The sequence below is a fragment of the Solea solea genome, chromosome 4, assembly GCF_958295425.1.
Source record: "Solea solea chromosome 4, fSolSol10.1, whole genome shotgun sequence".
NCBI lineage: Eukaryota > Metazoa > Chordata > Actinopteri > Pleuronectiformes > Soleidae > Solea > Solea solea.
The window spans coordinates 20107981-20128055 of NC_081137.1; the positions used below are offsets into that span (position 1 = coordinate 20107981).

The window sequence follows — 20075 nt, forward strand, 5'->3', positions numbered from 1 at the left end:
TGACTGGTGGCAACTCTATCCCTCCCTCTATATATAAATCGTCTTACATTTAACATTACCTTCGATCTATTAGTGGTGCTATTTAACTACTCAAATGTAATATACAGTGATATCTAATATAAGGAACAACTTTGAGTCCTTACTAGTATTAATAAGCGTTTCAAATTGTGAATTATACTTTTAAGACTGCATGAACTTCAGTTTTGGGTTAGCAGCCCTGAAGCAAGATCGTAGGTCAGTGTCACCATCAGTTATGCAAGAGCAGCTTGAGCTAGTAGGCACTGCATTTATTAAAAAAAGGGACCACAAAGCAGATGCTGTAGACATAATGGTGTTCAACAGGTCCTCTTGCTGAAAGATGATCCTATTAAAAAATTCTGCATTCAAGATTCGTATTAGCGGTTAGCGCTTTTTAAGTCTACCTGAATGCAATATTCACTGTACACGTCCATGCACATTGTGAGAGTTGAAGGCTGCTACTTATTCCCTTCATGGTGTGATGACAGTACTTCTTATGATGTAGTCGTGAACTGTTACTTAATGGCCAGTATAAAAAGGAGCAGGAAAGATTATGGTGACTAATTCTCTCGGATTACGAACGCGAGTATTGTGTAAAAACAGAAAAAGCCCCAAATCTTTCTTTTAATATTTCACATGATACAGTCATACAGTGACCAGAAGTCCGGCAGGCATGGGAGGATTTTGTAGGGTTTTATAGACCACATCTGACAACTAATTCAGGTGTTTGTAGCACAGTGTGTACACAGAATGGAAATTTGACTCTGATTTATCTGCAAGTTGATTGTGAATTCATCAGTCTTTAGATATACAGTCGTATACTAAAGTTGATGACTTGAGTTCCTTACATAATTGGTAGAAAATAGAAAACATTTACACGCAGCATTTGCATCTTGGGTAATGTGCAACACATTGAAAAATATAATTTTGCGTGAACTTGACCTGGTTACAGGTCAGTGGCACATGCTCACCTTTCCTTGCTCCAATAAAGTGAAAAACCTGTCCACTTCCTTGTTGAAGGCTGTGAGCCTGATTTCTCCCTGTTGATCAAACATATTTCCATAAATAAACATTCTGTTGCATGCATAACATTAAACATGGTCAAGTGTACATGACGATGTGTAACAAATAGATATTCAGACCTCTATACACATGTACTCACACTGTCATCCACTATCTCAAAGGAGAAGAGCTTGCCCTCTCCTTTGGAGTTGCTCCAGGAGCGGATATTGGACTTGTTGGTGACTCGTGCTTTGATAGTCCAGCTATAGCGATATACACAGAGTCAACATTAGTAATACTGAATGAGAACTTACAAAGTATAGGTCAACAAAACAAAAAACATGTTAAATTAATTTTATCTAAACACTTTGACCTCAAAAGCAACACATTTGCTCAGAGAGAGAAAACTTGTCCAAATGCTTTCCAAACACCAACATTGAAACCCTTGTTCACCTTTTCAAGCAGAATACTTTTATGAAAATGCCTAAAAACACTTAATGTAGAGAATATCCTTGTTTAGATATAATTGTATAGACGTTTTCTTTAACCAACGCAGTTATGTGCAAGGAAAAAAAGAGCTGCTCTCTAAAGGTCAAAATAAATGCTGCAGAGAAACTTTAAAAAGCCCTCTTTAGTTAATGAGCATCCCCACTCAACTAACATCAGCCACCAACGTGATACACCACTGTGCAAAACAACAATTAGAATAAATAAATAAAATGAGTTTATTTCTGAAAATTTCATAAAATAAAAACAAGAATCCAAAAGATTTATTTTTAAAGATTTAACTCGCCGGTAGTGTACCTCTTCCAACTACTGGATGCATTTAAAATGTGCTTCTGTTTTTACAACAGCCAGTTGATGCAGCAGTAAGCTTTGTGACGGCAATGATAATTGTGCAGTGGAGGATATTCATACCATAACTTTGCCTGCAATTAAATCCCCTATCATGAGAGCAGCTGCCAGCCCACAGTGAACCTCATTCCCTGCTCAGTATGGATAAGACTGCTCCACCAAGGTTTATGGCAGCCAAAAGCCAATTATAGTGTGTTCTACATGCTATTACTTAACACTAGCAGAATGGGATGAGAAAGCCATGCGGACTTTCAATAAAAACATGTGCACATGCACTGTGTAAGACACGTACATGCAGTGTGTGAATGTGTTGACACAAACATGCATGGCAGAAGCACAGTCGCTGAAGTCATCCGTTTTACTCACTGTACTACTCCCCAACATCAAAGTTGGAGCAGTCATCAGTTTATTATAGCACCTACAGGCACAGTTATCTTTACAGCTTGTAATTTCAAACAAGGCACATTATCAGAGCCCAAATATAGAGAGCAAGTTGACAGTGAACCTTTACAGTAATCTGAAAAACTACATCTTGGAATACTGTGCTCTGTGTATTTTTACAGCCACCTTAAAAAGGTCAGAGACACAGACTTAGGCCTAATGAAATGATAAGACGCAAGGAGGAAAAAAACTGCAGTTAAGTAGAACCCTGCAGGGGTTCAAAAAAAATTGTGAGAGGGAAAGGAAACGGGTAAAAAGGGGAGATTGGTCAAATCCCCACTGGGCCAAATAACAGAATCAAAACCTCAGCAGCAAATCATTGAGACCCAGCAGTACCTGCCATTTAAGTGTCCGTTTCTGAGGCAAGATTGGTCATTTCATTTCCATGCAAATGGGGTGACTCACATGCACGCTCACATCCACACAGCCACTTACAATAATATGAAGGGAGGAAGAAAAAAAAGTGAATGGTTGCAGATGCCAACACAAACACATATATAGACTTTCAAACATGCCCCATAGTGCCTCTCGGAAATGATAGTAAGGAGGTGGATAGCAAACAAATAGATGCATAGTGAGAGAGGAAATAGTTTAGATGAAGAACGTGGAGGAGAAAACATTTAACATTAAATGATATCATCAATAAATGTACACAGGGAAAGATTGTGCTTGACATTTTGGTAAAAATACACAGAAGTGAAGTTTAGGTTACACATCACATGCAGACATTGACACAAAATAACTTCAACTTACTTGGTTTGGTAAGGGTTGAGTTTAGCAATAGAAATCACAGAACCAGTCTTCATGGGTGACGTCTTCATGGGTGACACCTTCATGGGTGACATCTTCATGGGTGACGCCTTCATGGGTGACGCCTTCATGGGTGACGTCTTCATGGGCGAAGTCTTCATGGGCGACGCCTTCATGGGTGACGCCTTCATGGGCGAAGCTTTCATGGGTGAAGTCATCATGGGCGAACTCTTCATGGGCGAAGTCTTCATGGGCGAAGCTGTCGCTCCAAATCCACTCCCATAGCCTCGAGGATAGGGGGCTACTCAGAAACAAAGACAAAGAGAAATACTATTTTAAACCAACAAGAGTGCATTTTAATGGCGCTGAAAGATAAGTAAATTATTGTCGGAGGAAAAATACCTGCATCGTATGTCTCTCAATGACAGAAGAAAATTGCACAAAATTACAAGATACAATATTGACCCTTTAGGATATAAAATGTCATAATCAAAAACAGTATCTAATACTGATAAATTATTTGCAAAGACGATTCTCAATTCATATAGCAATGACCGATTTGCTAGTAGGTGGTAGAAACTTGGTTGAACGCTCAGACAAATGTAATGTTATGACAGTGCCGTTGATGACTCGAGTGAGCTGCTGCCAAAAATATAAAATACCTGTAAAAGTTAAAGTCTCCCTGAAGAGCTCCGTTGTGCCAATGAATTCATTTTTTTTCTCTCGAGTAAGATTGCCAAACATTAATCATAAATCCCATAATTGCTGTACCTTTGTCTTGAAGTCATATGAACAAAATTATTAGGATTCATTATCAGAATATCAGCCTCGTGGCCATGACACCAGAAATTTAACTGTAAATAATACGCTCCTGAAGCAGGACTAGCAAACTTTTTAGTTTGCTTAGTTTGAGTCATAGTGAAAGAAAGAGACTTAATAGCCATATGCTGCCCTGTGCTGAACAGAAATATCACATTGTTTTTTGAGCAAAATAACAGAATGACCAGCTACAGTATCTGCAGACACAGGGCAAATAACCTTAAAAGCCACACACAAGTTGTATGAAAGAAGAGAAGGAGAGATGATAGGCGGTTGGGGTGGGTGACATGGTTTTAGAGGGCAGTGAGGGACACAGAGCCGTTTCAAAGCTATTCATTTTTTGTGCTCAAGATCAATACAAGCTACTAATGTGAATGCCAACAACATAATCAACTATCCCTGTTTGCAAAGCCTATTTAGTAAGAGAGTGTCAGTCAGACAAACATAAAGAGAAAAAGAAAGCGGTACAAACAGAAAATTAACAAAATGCGTGTGTGTTTGTGTTCATGAGAGACAGAAGAGAAAAAGAGCAGTTAGTACAAAGACCTGCAGAGAACAGTTACTGATGAATAATGCTGGGTTTTTTTAACTGCACTTCAGCGGGTGCAGATCTCGTTGGAATTTAAATATCATCTGCAAAGCAGTTCGAAGGTAGTCTATTTTAAGTGACGGCTGCTGATGAATATTTAAATGGAAACAGAACTGTGTGCCATGACCCCTGACTTTACTCCTACTCTTAAAGACTGTTCCTTTTGTTTGTTATTTCTGATAATTAACTTGACTCAAATTCTGACGGGTTCTCTTTAATGTAGAGTAACTTACAAATGCTCAAAACATTTAGACCGACACCTTATCGTGGTCGAGGAGTGTGAGAATGATCCTAGGAGCTATGTTGTCGGGGGTAATTAGCCCCTGCAAATTGGTCCTTTGTGAATGTCCAGACAAAGCATGGTTTGAAGGATGCTGAATCATCAAACTGGTAGATATAATTGTGTCATGAAGGTTTGCTAGGAACATCTGGCTGAGGCCTCTGTCAAGATGGTCTTCAACTCCCACCTCCAGCAGAATCAACCGCATTCCGGGGACGTCCTGGTGGAGGCTCTGGGATTGGTGGTGACCAGGAGTCACCAGAGTCCCACAGGGCTTGAGGTGCGGTGTGTTAGGTGAGACCATGGAGCATGACATTCAGTCTGTGCCAAATAAATTCTGGCAAACCGTTCCACCAATCAGAAGAGAGAAACGTCTTCCTGTTCACTGTGTTTCTTTACACTGGGACTGGTGAGCTGCTGACCTCAAACTGGGGAAATAGTCACACGGTGGAAGGAATACTCCTCAAGGATCTCCTCGATCCTACCACCATGTGTTCCATAGAGGAAGCAGAGTAAGAGGCTGAAAGAGCGGACTCTCTTATCTCTGGGGTTGAAGTCGCTGAGGTAGTTAAACAACTCTGCAGTGGCAGGGCCCCAGGGAGGAATGAGAATCACCCTAAAGCTCTGGATGTTGTGGGGCTGCCCCTGGTTGACAAGTATTTGCAATTCTACACTCTGCTGACTCTTGAAGAACATGTTCTCTGATTACATCCTTCCAATCTGAAAGGTAAACCACAGTTTGTCGGAAACCTGTTTCGTAATTGGTCAGATAATCTATGTGAGAACCTGAAGAGATGGATGGATGGACAGCTGTAAAAATAAGAACTTTTGCTGCCTGAACATTACAAACATACTGCACCTGCCTCTATTTATTCCTTTCATCTAGGCTCTCTGTCAAACCCACTGGCAGGAGGCAAGACACGGGGAAGAGACACGAGCGTAGGAAGTGATGAGCCACATTAGCCAAACGGAGGCTCCTGGAGATTCAGTGTGTTTCTCAAAGTCTTAAGGCCTCATGGAAGCATGAACTTGTGGCTTCCAATATCACAGCACTGTACCTATTCATCCACAGCTCACAGGCAACGATTTGCAGCATTGAGCAATTTTAGAAATACAAACAAATTCATCTACTTACTGAAAATGCCAATTTTCAGAAATATTGGAACATAATCAAACACTGAGCTGCAGTCAGTTGGAGAAAACACGAGTTTTTGAGCATAAGATTTGATTTTGGCTCTACAGGGGAAAGCAGGACCATTGCAACAACAAAACAATAAAACAGAGCAGTTGGTTTTCTGTACCTGGCAGGATCTCTGGCATGGATCAAAGGATAAAAATGTGGATAGAGGCTGATAAACTATTTAATGCAGAGTCTCATCTTTGCAGAGTCCCCCACCCCGCCTCTGTCTATGCAACGCTACATGGGGATTCAGTCCACAACCCGATATTAATGAAAACGTGAATTGGAGGAGCTATCGGCCCACACAAGCTCCTTCAGTCACAACACATACACAAACGGACACACACCTACGTATGCACTAACACAACTTATATACCAAGCACTCATTATCCACCCACATGTGTACACCTTCCACTGAAGAGGACCACTGCGTTTGCTTCTACCACATAACAAAAATCAATGTCAATGCTTTGAGCAGTTGCTGGTATGAAACAACTGAAAGAAACAAAGGCTGAGGTAATAAAATAGGCTGAAATAAAACACAGGCTACTTTAGGCATGATTCATGGCACCAGTCAGGCTTGGCAGAAAACCAACGATTATTTGGGGGTTGTGTTCTGGAATAAAAGTCTTGTTGGTGGTAAAACTGTGAAAGTGTGAGTTATGGTCTCCATCAGCTGCGATGGCCAGTGGGCAACAAGATAGTTGCACGCTTCAAAAGCTGAGCAGTGACTATGAAAAAATTGTACAATGTGATATGAAAAAATGCCCCTGAACTGAGGAAAAATAAAGTTCTACCTAAATTTAGCATTTACTCTGACTGACTACATTCAATAGGTTAAAAGAAAATATTCAATACAAATAATAACATTCCATGTAGTCTCTGAGCCACATATGAAAAGAACAAAACCTTACGCATTTCAGCGGTCTGGGGCTTACAGCTGCAGTGAAATATAACTGAGGGGGGAAATGATGAGAACAGAAAATCACTCAGCAGCATTTCTCAAACAGAGGGTGCTTGGCTCCCTCTGTTGGTAAAATTTGAGTTTTTCAAATTATTTAAATTTAAAACCAACCAAAGAAAGAAGTCATTTCAAAATTCAACAAGTTGCCTCAAAAGCTCTCAATGGTCTCACACTTGATCTCTTAAATCCATATTCTGCTCCAGGGTCACTCAGGTCAGCTGTTAAGCTCTTAATGTGACAAGGTTTTCTCTGCTGTTGCAATAATAATATACTGTCCCACATACAGTAAGTCTGTCTGTCCAATTCGACTCTTACTTCTTTAATCATGCTTTTAATCCAGACACAATCTGAGATTAAGTAACTGTTCTGATTTGTTATTTGTACATTGTCTAATCTTTTGTGTTAAAAATCAACCTGTTATTTTAAGTGTACTATATGAATAAATGTATGAATGAGTTATTACTTGAAAATGATACCCACTTGCTTCCCTGACTTTACATTATTATTATTATTCATAACTTTAAAGCCAGCCGCACGGCTAAGTACTGGTGAGTGCTGTTGCCTTGCAGCAAAAAGATCAGCGTCCACGACCCGGTCGGAACAAGGGCCTTTCTGCATGAGTTTGCATGTGTGTGTGTGGGCTTTCTCGGGGGAACTCTGGTTTTCTCCCACACTCCAAAGGAGGTTAAAAGGAGCACTCTTAATTGCCCATAGGTATACATATGAAAGTGAATGGTTGTCCGTCTCTGTGTGCTTGCCCTGAGATGGACTGGTGACCTGTCCATAATGTAGCCCTTCTTTTATCCTGTGTCAGCTGGGATTGGCTCCACTGACCATGGATACATTTAAAGCCTTAAATAAATCAGTACAGAAATTACCACTAAGTACAGAGTGGTATTTAATCTGTTCACCCATATGAATCTATTTGACAAGTGCAAGTAATATCCAAAAACAAATCTTAAGCTACTGTGGGAATGGTTTTGTTATTTTTGGTCAGGTGTCTTTACCATGACATCTCTACCTTGCATGCAGTTGCATGCAAATTATCAACATGATAAAGTATGTTTTATATGCCATAGATCAAAACTAAACTATCAAAAATCAGAAATGGTGCACTGCTGCATGTGGACTTCAAAAGTTTCAATGTTGTATATTCCTGCAATGGTTAGAATGTAAGTGTAGTAATCAATAAGCATGTGTGCTTGGGGATTTGTTTGCAATAGGAGATTTTCGCAAAGCTAAACTCACTGCTGATGACCTTTCACTACAAATATAATACTGCTGAACCATCAGATTTTCCTGAAAAAACAGCCACTAAGAAGTCAACAACATAAAAATCTAAAAAAAAGGCAGAGTGTGTTTTTGACACACTCACTGCTGTTGTTTGTATCAGAGGGTCCAGGTACGGCCGTTGATGAAGAGACTTCAGAGACAGAAGTGCCCGAGTCCATACTCTGTGATGTCTCATCTGAAAATGAAAGAAGAACTTTAGGAGCCACCAAAGTTCTATATAGGGCTGACAAAAGGATAATAACTCCCTTCTGATTTCAATGGTGAAATTGATAAATCTCTGAAACACCAACTAACAGTAAACACCCCCACTAACTTAACCTGATACTTTTTTAACATGAATCAAACTTATTTTGACAACACTACTGTTTGTAAAGTACATTTCTAACTTCATTCATGAACAGTGCATTCTAAAAGAAACATACCATCTGCTTTATATGGAGTGGGATTTCCAATCTTCCCACCAGTTTCCTCAGCCTTCTGCAGAATCTCGATACCTATCACCACCAACACTCGCCTGAAACACAAGAAGTAAAAAAGATAATTAAAAAATAGCATTAATACAGCTATGGGAGTAGGAGACAAAGGGGAAACACAAACCTGCCATCTTTCAATGTCTCAAGTATGGTCTTTGTCAGTTTACAAACACAGTTTGGTACCAGGAGGTTCTCTTCTGCCAGATGGTTTAATTGGATGTCCAGCACGAAGGCTATATATCAGAAGTAGAATATTTTATTAATCCCTGAGTGGAAAAAGCAAAACAGGAGCAAATCCCAACAGGCTGCATACACATCTGCACATGCCCACTAACACATTAACACACAACACACCTTAAAATGAATAGATTCAAGTACTTTTGAGAACATGTTTATCAGTCATTGGTACATGAACAATTTCTCAACACTACTTTATGATAGATGTTACTATCTTTATTGGACCAGTGTCTGCTGTCTGTCATTCTGCTGCCAACACACCAGAGATCCATCAGCGCCTTCCGATACTCACAAGTAAAAGAGCGTTCACCGTCGCTCATCATAAGACGGTACCTGGATGTGCCTGACGGATTGTTGAGTTTACGCATATTCTGTCAAATACAGAGGGAACAAAGAATTTTAAAACCTAAACAGCTAGTGTTTACAATGTCAGTACTGGACAGTCAACAACTAGGACTAAAATACAACAAGGCAGTAATAATACATACATGTAATACTAACATCTGGGTGTAAGTCAAGAATAATGATAATCACTGTGATAACATGACATACACTGGGTGAGCCAAAAATAGAAATGTACTTATCAATAACATAGAATAACCCCTTCATAGTGATACAGTGTTCAAAATCAATGGGAAACCACGGATGCCACTGAAATAAGGGACCTGTCTCTCATTCATTGCACTCAACTGCGTCCCCAGGGAGACATTTTTGACTTGACAAAAAATGTCAACAAGAAAATGTTCAATTGTGAAATATGAAATATATTTCTCCCCCTTTTACTGGATTTATGGATGCATGTCAAAAGGGTCCTTTGAGTATGTAAGTCGTGTTTTTTATCTAGAGCCAAGGGGAGTGGGGACAATTTTATTTAACCTAAGCGAATCCTAAACTAATGTAACAAGATGTTAAATTACTGTGGCATACTCGGGTGAAATATTTTTATCAATATAATTTATGTTATCAAGTGAGATTTACTCACCAGCAGCTGCAGCACGGGATTGTATACTGGTAAGCCTTTCACTAGGGCCTAAACAACAACAACAAGACAATTTCTTCAGTTATTGAGGCCAGGGTAAAGTGTCTTCAAAGCCTTTCTATGACAACATTGCTCGGTGACATTTTGAATGAACGATTAAAACATTGATTACTCAGTGGCCGTATATACAGAGAACAGTTTTTAACTGTCAGAGTTGTGCATGCAACTGACTCTTTAAATAACATTAGCTTACACCGTGCTAGCATGCTGCAGCTAGTAATGCAGCATTGACACGTATAACCAGGTCGACATTATTGTGTCAATAGAAGGAAAAAGCACAAAGACACAGAAGTGTTTATACATACTTCAACCGCCCCGTGTGTGAGTGTCATACTCATATGAACCAGGTGAAGTTTATAAAAATATATAGGCCGTTTAGTTTGAACTGTTTAAATACGTAGTCCTAAATAGAAGTGCTGGACATATCGCGACAAATGCCAGGAAAACGAGACTTCAACTACAAAAAGCAACGTCAGTAGCTACACCGGACACAGCACTTTTACACCTTCAAATTAAAAGCGTATGGTATCAAATTCTATTAGCTATTCCAGGGTATGTTATTTTCTGAAATGTTATGGCGAGAAACAGAGGCTTTGATGACACTGGAGATAGAAAATTACAATCAAACTAATGTAATTAAATTAATCATTAAGACTCTTTAAAACTCCACTGTGTAAATTGCAGAAATGTAATGTAAAACTAACCCTAACCCTAAAAATAAAAGTTAAAACATTAAAACAAAAATGTTGTGGTTTTCATAACCATAGAATGGGCCCTTTTTTAGGTGAGGTCAAATGCTACAGTAAGACATAATATAGACAAACTACTGTTGCAATTAGAATAGTAAAAACATCAGATTCATAATGCCAACAAATACCTTTATGTTAGTTTATAAATAAAAGTGAATGATTTATATACATCAATGCAATTTTTTTTCACAATCTGAGGAATCATCCAGCTGAGGAATCACAATTCATATGGATATAATGGCTTTTATTCTACAAAAAATTTTACATAATTCACACCACTAAGAGCAGCTGATTTTCCTGAAATAAACAGATCGGGTTTTATTTTGAAGGTCAATGCCGGAAACTCTATATAAGGTTAATACCTTGACAGCGTTGTTGTCACCGATTCAAAACAGCGTGGAACTGATTCAAGTGAATTCCTCGTTGCTCGCGAGGCTTCCCTGTGCTTCGTTATGGACCTTCCGAGTGTCCAGTGGCAGGAACACGTTTCACAGAAGTGGACCGGACTCGACCCCGAGTTTCAGGAGCACTTCTCATCCCTCACTGAAATAGATGATGTTTTTAAATGTGCCTTGAATCTCACTACGTGAGTAGCTAGCTAACTCTGATCAGCTATTGAAAACTTGCTATGATCAATCTATGAATGAGTTGTAGTAATAATCGCTCAATCCACAACCAAACCGGAGGCCGTTTTCTATTGAGAATAATACTCCTTTCCAATACCAATAATATTTGACTATTGCCAGTGTTTTGGAATAGAATAAATGTGTGTTAATAAGGAGTTAGTTACTGTAGGCAACTGGACTTGCTTGAGTTAAGTTGAGGAAGTTTGACCTTTCATCCAACTGAACTTCAAGCAAGTCCTGTTGCTTTTGTTTTAGGCTGTTATATTACATTCTATATATGTTTAATTACCACTAATGTTATATTAGTTTATGCAATGGGCTATTGTCGTATATCAAACATCTTCCTGTGTATTTGTAATGGTCCATGTGTCTCTTTTACAGCCGAGATGATCTGGATTTTCTACATTCACTTTCTGCAAGTTACCCAGTACAGAAGGACACACAGCAAGCAGCCAATTGCAGGGAGAGGGGTAACGGCAGCTTCAAGAACAGGGACTACACTGCAGCTGCTTTGCACTACTCACAGGTGAAAGGAGCATCCCTTAAAGTGAAAAACATAAATCTGTTTACATATCTTAATGATTGAGAACTGTCTAAAGCAGTGGTTCCTTTTTCCTTGAAGCCCCCCTTGCCTGTATCCAAGACAAACCCGGCCCCCTAACCCAAACCCCTGTCCAACACACACTAAAAGAATAAGTCAATAATTACAAATGTTTATATTCTAAACTAACCAGCATTTGTAGGTTTTTGTTCCTATTCTCAGAGTGTATATGGATAAAAACTGTCTTGTGCTTCCGTAAAATCAAAACCAAGGTAACTTAGTTCATCTTTTACTTACTTTTACATGATATTTTGTTGTACAAATGCTGAATCAGTAATGATAACAGTAGATCAGAGGTCACATATTTGTTGATAGTAAATAAATAACAAATACATTTATGTAAATACATTTAAAAGTAGACCAAAAATTCGGGTGAGACTGAGTTCTGATTATCCAATAGAGTGTGTGATTAGGATTTTCTAAATGTATTATGCACAAATATAATTTTAATCATCTCAAACCTGGCAAACATGTCAAAAACTACCCTATCTTGGAAGGTTAGCTATTGTTTTTGAAAATTCATGAATGTGGATCACCACCAAAATGTAATATGTCTTTTCTCTTGAGCCATAACCTACAGTATACTTAGAAAAGTGTATCAAAATGCATTTTTACCTTGGTTTACCTGGTATGCTGGTTATAAACAAACACTGGCAGGCAAAGCATAATCTCCTTGACAGAAGTAATTCATGTTTCTAAGTGATGGCACTGCAGTTAATGACTTTTATTGTAGGAATATTTGCGTCATATAATACAGAAGCAAGATAATTATATATAGTGTCACCTGATTCAAAATCTAATATCTATATTTTGGGAGCTGTATTTTAAACATGACATTCCTCCATCCATCCATTATCTACAGCTTATATGACATTCCTACTCTTCCTAATTCATGTGTATTGAGTGCTCAGTTTCTCTGTCTCCTGTCGTGACAGGGTGTATGTTTTGCTCCACAAAGTTCGGAGCAGCTGTCTCTGTGTTACGCCAACCGCTCCGCTGCCCTCTACCATCTGCAGCACTACCAGGTGAGAGAATGATTCCCGGTCTGATGTCAAATAATAATAATTAACTCACTTGTTGTCTTTAATTGCCAGATTGTGGAAACGGGCTCATCTTCTCCTCATGTAATTCAAGCCCATCAGTCTTGTAATTGCTTCATTTTCCCAAGCTTTGTTTCACAAATTGTTTCCTTCCAGTCTAATAACGCAAATCAGACACACTCCATCACGTGCTGTTAGTGCACAGTGTCTCGACAGAGGAAATCCGAGGAGGGGAGATCTGGAACATGCAGGACTATCAGTTATTCTCTGGCAGTTTGAGGTTGTAAAGGATCTCAGGTTCCTGCTTCTCTAGACTCTCCCTCATGTCATCATTTTAGTTTTAGAACACCTGCTGAGACCAGTTTTTCTTATCCCTGCACTGATTATCTGTCACCAATTGACCACTTCCTGGTAGTTCAGTTTTCCTTTTGACTTTCTTTGACTTTGATCGTGTTACAGGTCAAATGTTAATTTGGATTCTGTTGTTATTAACACTCCAGTATTTCTGTTTACCTCAGGAATGTCTTGATGACATCGATAAAGCCCAGAAGAATGGCTACCCCTCTCACCTTGTGCACAAACTAACAGACCGTCGCACACTGTGTCTCAAACACCTGTCAGGTGGACAGCAGGGAAAAGGAGATCCTAACAGTCAGGCCTTAAAAAATAATGAAGGTCCACGCAGAAGCCAACCACCATCTGCTGAACATATCACAAGTTGGATTTGTCCTCAAGCTTCTGTTAGCTTCAGCCTGGAGAAAGGTCGACACCTGGTGGCGGCACAGAGAATAGCAGCTGGGGAGATGATCCTGAGCGACAGGCCGTACAGCTGTGTCCTCATACCAGGGATGCAGGAGGTGGGAGGGAAGAGCGGAGAACAGGACACAGTAGAGTTGGGAACAGAGCACAGGTGCTGCCACAGGTGCTTGACTGAAACACTGAGTCCTGTGCCGTGTGAGGGGTGCAGCTACAGTCGATACTGTTCAACTGGCTGTCAGCAGGACGCCTGGGGAGAACATCATCGCTGGGAATGTCCACTGGGAGCGGATTTGCTGGTGCTGGGTGTGATGTCACAGCTTGCTCTGAGGGTAGCACTAAAGGCGGGGTTAAAAAACATCCAAATGGCCAGGGAGCCAATCAGAGACGAGCGCACAAAGTCGGAGCCAAGAAAGGAGTCCAGTGAAACCTATCCATGTCATGCAAATCAACTGGATCCTTCTACCTCATACTACGGCGACTCTTACATGACTGTGTTTCACTTGCATCACCTCCTGAATCGTCAAAGCCCTGCTCTGCGTTTTCTCAGTGCTGTTACCGTAGCAACACTCGCCTCCAAGCTCAGCAAGGCAGGGCCTTTATCTTGGGACCTCAGTGTGGCCTCAACGGCAAACTGCCAATCAGGCGATGATGAGGGAGGCAACGCAGGTCAGAGCGAAGAGCTGTGGCTGATGGGAAGTGCAGTTCTGAGGCACGTCCTGCAGCTTAGGTGTAACACACAGGCTATTGTCATGCTGAAAGATACAGGTAACACATAAGCAGATTCTGTTCTGTTAAACCTCAACCCTTGATATTTCCTAGCTCATCTGTTTGATCTTTTTGCTTCAAACAGGACCAGCAAACTCGCCAGTACGGTCCAGCAGAGAAATCCGAGTTGCTTCCGCAATATTCCCAACACTTAGTCTCCTGAATCACTCCTGCTGTCCCAACACCAGCCTCGTGTTCAGCACTGGAGCCAACGTTGATCCCTCTGTGTCAGATCTGTCCGCACACCTCCGTGAAAGTGTGGACGAGCACGGAGACGCAATCCCCGGAGTCGCTGTAACTGTCAGAGCAGCCAGCGATATCGCTGCAGGACAGGAGATCCTGCACTGCTATGGTACAGAGATAATGACGTTAAGTATTTGCATTAATCATAACCTCAAATTACTCTTTAAAGTGAGACCAACTAGTGAAGGAGTTTGAGGCCCAACAGACCCATGAGAGAATGTTTCTGATTATGATTCCAATGTTTCGTTCGTCAAAAATTGTGTCAAAAACAAACGGTTATTGAAGAAGTGTATATATATATATAAATAAGTAGCAAATATTGATGCCAAGGGATTATATAGAATTAAACCACTGTTAACAATTCCCTGTGCAGTTAATATGCATTATATGTAAATAACGCTGCCATGATCACCCTCCCTTCAGGTCCTCACAGCAGTAGGATGGCGACCCAAGAACGCCAGCGTCTCCTGCTGGAGCAGTACTACTTCCTGTGCCAGTGTAAAGCCTGCACCGTGACCCAGGAGGAAGCGGCAGAGGGCAGAGAGCAGCAGTCGGGTTCTGGAGTCAGTCAAAGCAAATCCGGACTCCTGTGTTGCAAGTGCAAAGGATCTCTCAACGTGTGTCTAATGTCGATTTAAGTGTTATTATTTACTCTGCTTGACTTGACTGATTGTCTTTGTCTAGCTGAATATTTCTTTTTTGCTTTACAGAAAAGCAGTGTGGACAAAGGAGCGGCATTTATATGTTCACAGTCACCGTGTACTCATCGTACGTCTTCATCCGAAGTGAGCCTCAGGCTGCAGGAGATCAGGGTCGTCCTGAAAAGAGCTGGGGACCTCATGGAGAGAGACAGGCCTGGTGAGGAACAGTATGCACTTCTGTATTATTACCACATCATTTGGTCTTTGTCACACCTTCATGTTATTCTGCTGCTCTCGCTGCCATCCCTCAGATGAGGCTCTGGGACTGTTGAATGAAGTCCAGTGTCAGGCTGGACAAATCCTTGCAGAGACGCACCCTCTACAGGGGGAACTGGCTGATGCCATGGCCAGAGCATGTGCCACAATGGGTGAGAAAAAACAGCATATTTTTTAAAGATGTTACATAAAGAATATGATGGGATAATAAATGTTTTATCATAACCACAGCTGTGTGAATTTGAATCCATGGGAATATTCGTTATTGAATGCATCAATATCTTTTACCCTAATTGGAAGTTTCAATGAATTAGTAAAGATGTCTTATTGGAAAGCTGCCACCAGGGAGCACTGTGGTACACTTGATGAAGTGTGATGAAGTGTCCTTGAGCAAGACTCTGAACCTACTGTATACCCGCTCACTCCTCGAAAGCTGCACCACCAACGTTTGAATGTGGTGAAGGAAAACTGTAAAAGCCAGAGACCATAATTGGTCTCTAAAACATATTAATTACAATATTTGCAAGTGCTACAGACACCAAATGTTCTGTTTTCTCCAGACACCTTCATTTACTGTCGGGGTTTTCAACAAATGACTCAATAAAGGGTTTTTAGAAACAAGTTAGAGACTCAAACCTGAAGTGGATTTTGACAGTGTGACCATTAACTTTGTGTGCTGCAGACGAAGCTGCTGTGGCTTTGGCAGGAGCAGCATAGAAAAGCACAGTATGTGATGTAAAGAAGTCATGGAGGAGTCAGCTACAGAATAATCGGGGATGAGAGGATGATTCTGAAGCTCCTCAGGATGAAAAATAATGTTCAGATTTAAGGGTAATCCTGACTTTGTTGTGGTCTTACTGTTTTGTTTTTGGGTTTTTTTTAACTGTAGGTGACTGGAATAATGCTGCCTCGCATCTGGAACGGAGTGCCGTCTCTATTGCCTCCCAGTATGGGGATGACAGTATTGAACTGGGTCAACAGCTCTTCAAATTAGCTCAGCTACACTTCAATGGGTGAGTAGGTTGTGCAGACAGTGGGAACAGTCTGCCTCTCAGCGTCTGATGTGAAATGTGTAGGCACAGTGCAGCTGTCCAAGTCATTTCCTGTAATGAGGTGAAAAGATGCACAGCAGTTTTTTTTAACTCTACCCAGTGAAAACTTCCAGGATTTAATTGTTTTTGATTGACATCTTTGTGTTTCTTCTCCTCCTCCTTCTCCCAGTGGTGCCAGAGGCCCAGCTCTCTCTGTCATCCCCAAGGTCAGACGACTCCTCTGCCTTCACCGTGGCCCGCACTGCCTCGAACTGCAAGAGCTGCAAGCCATGGAGGACTGTCTTCGACGGTAGTCTTAAAAGAATTATTTTGATTATATAATCCACTCTTTTTATACCAAGGACCACGTGAGAAAATATTGAAGCTCGTGAAGTAACACCGTTATCGACAACGTTAAAATACTAACGGTGTAAACAGGCCAAGCAAAATCAGCGATGGATGGCTGATTTATTCCCAATAAAATAATCTGCTTTCTCATCATCATCCTCTTCCTCACAGACACAGGTGGAGTGAAATTAGATTAAGATCAAAACTCCGATCACATACCCTGGGATAAACAGTAGAACAGTATATTCAAGTAGCACCAGAGTCAGCTGGTGATACACATGCCACAGTTAGAGAGCCATGGATCTATCATGACAGAATAGTATTACAGTATGATTTTTGTTCTCAGTGAACATGAATAAACCTGTGAAACGATCATTTCTTGTGTTACTTTTTTTTTTCCTTTCGATTTAGGCTTTTTACATAAAAATCCAATCCACTTTATTTGTATAGCACATTTTAAAAACAATAAAGTTACCAAAGTGCTGCATAACAGACACAAAACAGTAAAATAAAGAAAGTTAAAGTTAAAATACAATAAATAAATAAATTAAAAGCATATAAAAGGCAACCATAAGATCAGATAAAACCCTGAGAAATCTAAAAATACAATAAAAGACAGACAGAGACCACACAACTCTCACGCTGTATTAAAATCCAAGGAGTAAAAATTAGTTTTTAGAAATGTATAAATGAAAGTAGTTTCACCAGCGCTTTAGCGGCAGTGTGGTGGTTTTTAGTAAACCTGCACAGCTACCAAAGTTCCACCGGTGTAGCTCTCTGACCTCTCGGTGTCAGAACGTATCCGTCAATAATTCCAATTTCATGCTCTAGTGGTGGTCGTGCAGTGTGAAGCAACTTATCCACCAGGTGCTCGCAGATTAAACGTATACATCTGGACAAAACTGAAGTAGACGTACTGTATGTACTTTTGTCACAACTTTTTTTCCCCCCATCAGTTGGTTTAAAGACTTGCGCGCGTTAATTAATCCACACAATCAGCGAGTCCATACGTGTACTGGAGTGCTCTGACCTTTAGGTGGCGTCGTTATCCACAGACAAATTCAATTTCATGCTTGGACGGCAGAAACTGTGACTCTTGAACCTTCAGTGCTCACTCATCCCATGCTCTCCAAGATACTCAACTCTTATTTCAAGAGTCTTTATGGGAGCAAATCTAATAAACCACTGTATCAAAGAGTCTGATTTTTGTCTCAGTGATAACATGGTTGCCGTGTGACTGCTGCATGAGGACATAAATTCATATGCCCCATTAACGGATAAACAATGAAAGGTCAGCGTGGCTGTCGGCTCTGCTGCAGAGGTTCCTTCGTTTTCAGAGACGAGGGGAAACGCTCGTGTGGAGCAAAGACAATAAAACCATGATCGCAGCTGGAGCTCCCGAGGCATCTGCCAGTTTAGACATCACTAGTATCTGGAGGGCAGCCAATCTGACAGATGGGAGGGTACAGATGTATAGAAGGTCAAAAAAAAAAGTTGGAGGAAGGTGGTGAAATCAGCGGAGTAAAATGAAAATGAACGCAGTGACAAGGTTGCCACACACGTCCAAACGCGTTAAGCGGATAAAGACGTGGGGGGAGTAAACAAGAGGTCAAACTGAGTAAAAGGAATATGACGGTATCACAGAGAGTATTCCCACTGAAGAACTCTGTTCTTTCGTAAAAAATGTTTCATAAATCCCAAAAACATTTAGAGGAAACATCACGTATTATTGCCCTGTTTGTTCATCTTTCTGCCAAGTAAGACACAGCTAGTATTTCTTTGGAATCACTAGCCAACCTGTGATCATTGTAATTAAAATGAAAAGTGGTCAAAAAGTCAAATCATTTGTCTTTTGGAAGTCAACAGCTTGTCCAATTTTGAAGCACTGTACATTTACATTAATTACTTGAGTTACTGATGCAGTTTAAAATCTAGAGCAGGAAAATGTTTTGCTTGCACAGACATCAATAAATCTGCAAATCCAACTGGTTAATCCATTAAATTTCCTCTGCCAGCTCACAGTTTATATTATTGATAAAAGTCTGTGGGAAACATATCTGCTTGTTTCCCGTCTCCTGAGGTCACTGTTTGCTTGTTCATCCCTCATTTATTATTCAGGAGCTGAGGGTGAAAATTTGATCTCATGTTCAGGAGGAATCAATAAGACGGTAAAATTGGGAAGAACCAGAGGGATGAAAAACACAAACACAGCCTGCACGAGTCACTTCACAGAAATATCCTCGCTGCCTTTTGAGTGCCATTTCCACTGGCTATGATCTTGATCTTATCAGATGTCTTGCTATACATAATGCAATTAAAACTGGCCAGACCACAGACAAAAAGCTATGGCGTGGGTATTCTGTAACAGGGCAACATCAATGTCTGTCGCACAGAGTGACCGAGTTACCAGCAGCCGATTCTCCTGACTCAGTGTGTCCTGTAAGCTGCCGGCCATCAACACAAACAACGCTACATGAATTATACACAATGCTGTAACCGTGGTGATGAACTCTGACCTTCAGTTAGAAGGTGTGGCTGGAGAGGTAAAATTAGTGAAAAGACACAAACATTGGTTGAAGTAGCAATACCACAATACTCCACAATACTTAAGGTATTTACTATACAGTAAATAGCAGATGAAAGTTTATGAAAGTATACACATATCATGTGATCACATATAACGTAAAAAATGTACAAGGTTTAATTCAATTCATCCAAAACGTTTGTTGCTAAGTCCACTCATATGTCATGCTTTTGTTTATTGTGTATTTTCCTCTAAATTCAAAAACACGATTTGAAAAATGTACTATTGTTCCAATAAAGAAGCGATTGAGACCACTAACTATGAATCAGTTGAGAATGAGCTTCCTCATGTACGGTATACATGTATAGTATCGACTATCGGCACTCATCCTATGCCCTCTTACCACCGTCTGTCTTCCCATCCCCGATGAGACCCTCACTCCTCACCATCAGAGCTCGGACCCCCCCCTCAAACTCTCCAGTGTCTTGGCATCTGCACCTTTAAGTGGATTTGCTCCTTGAGTCAGCCTCCT

The 20075-nt window shown here is 40.5% G+C and overlaps 2 protein-coding genes across 2 annotated transcripts in view; one reads left to right on the forward strand and one right to left on the reverse strand.

Annotated features, from left to right (window-relative positions):
• Positions 1-10381, reverse strand: part of LOC131458749 (replication protein A 70 kDa DNA-binding subunit-like) — a 30180-nt gene extending 19799 nt beyond the window's left edge. Inside the window, exons 1-9 of the mRNA XM_058627980.1 lie at positions 10246-10381; positions 9884-9931; positions 9194-9272; positions 8789-8897; positions 8614-8705; positions 8274-8366; positions 3070-3367; positions 1181-1283; positions 990-1058 (exon numbers count right to left, since the gene is read on the reverse strand). Coding sequence (XP_058483963.1) covers positions 990-1058; positions 1181-1283; positions 3070-3367; positions 8274-8366; positions 8614-8705; positions 8789-8897; positions 9194-9272; positions 9884-9931; positions 10246-10278 — 924 coding nt within the window. The 5' untranslated portion in view covers positions 10279-10381. The remainder of the gene's footprint in view (positions 1-989; positions 1059-1180; positions 1284-3069; positions 3368-8273; positions 8367-8613; positions 8706-8788; positions 8898-9193; positions 9273-9883; positions 9932-10245) is intronic.
• A 675-nt stretch (positions 10382-11056) lies between these two features.
• smyd4 (SET and MYND domain containing 4) lies at positions 11057-17393 on the forward strand. The gene is made up of 10 exons (XM_058626436.1): positions 11057-11275; positions 11697-11841; positions 12852-12941; positions 13475-14480; positions 14566-14832; positions 15147-15340; positions 15434-15581; positions 15676-15792; positions 16530-16653; positions 16862-17393. Exons 1-10 carry the CDS (start codon positions 11142-11144, stop codon positions 16983-16985), a joined length of 2349 nt encoding a protein of 782 aa, XP_058482419.1. The 5' UTR covers positions 11057-11141; the 3' UTR covers positions 16986-17393.
• Positions 17394-20075: the final 2682 nt, after the last annotated feature.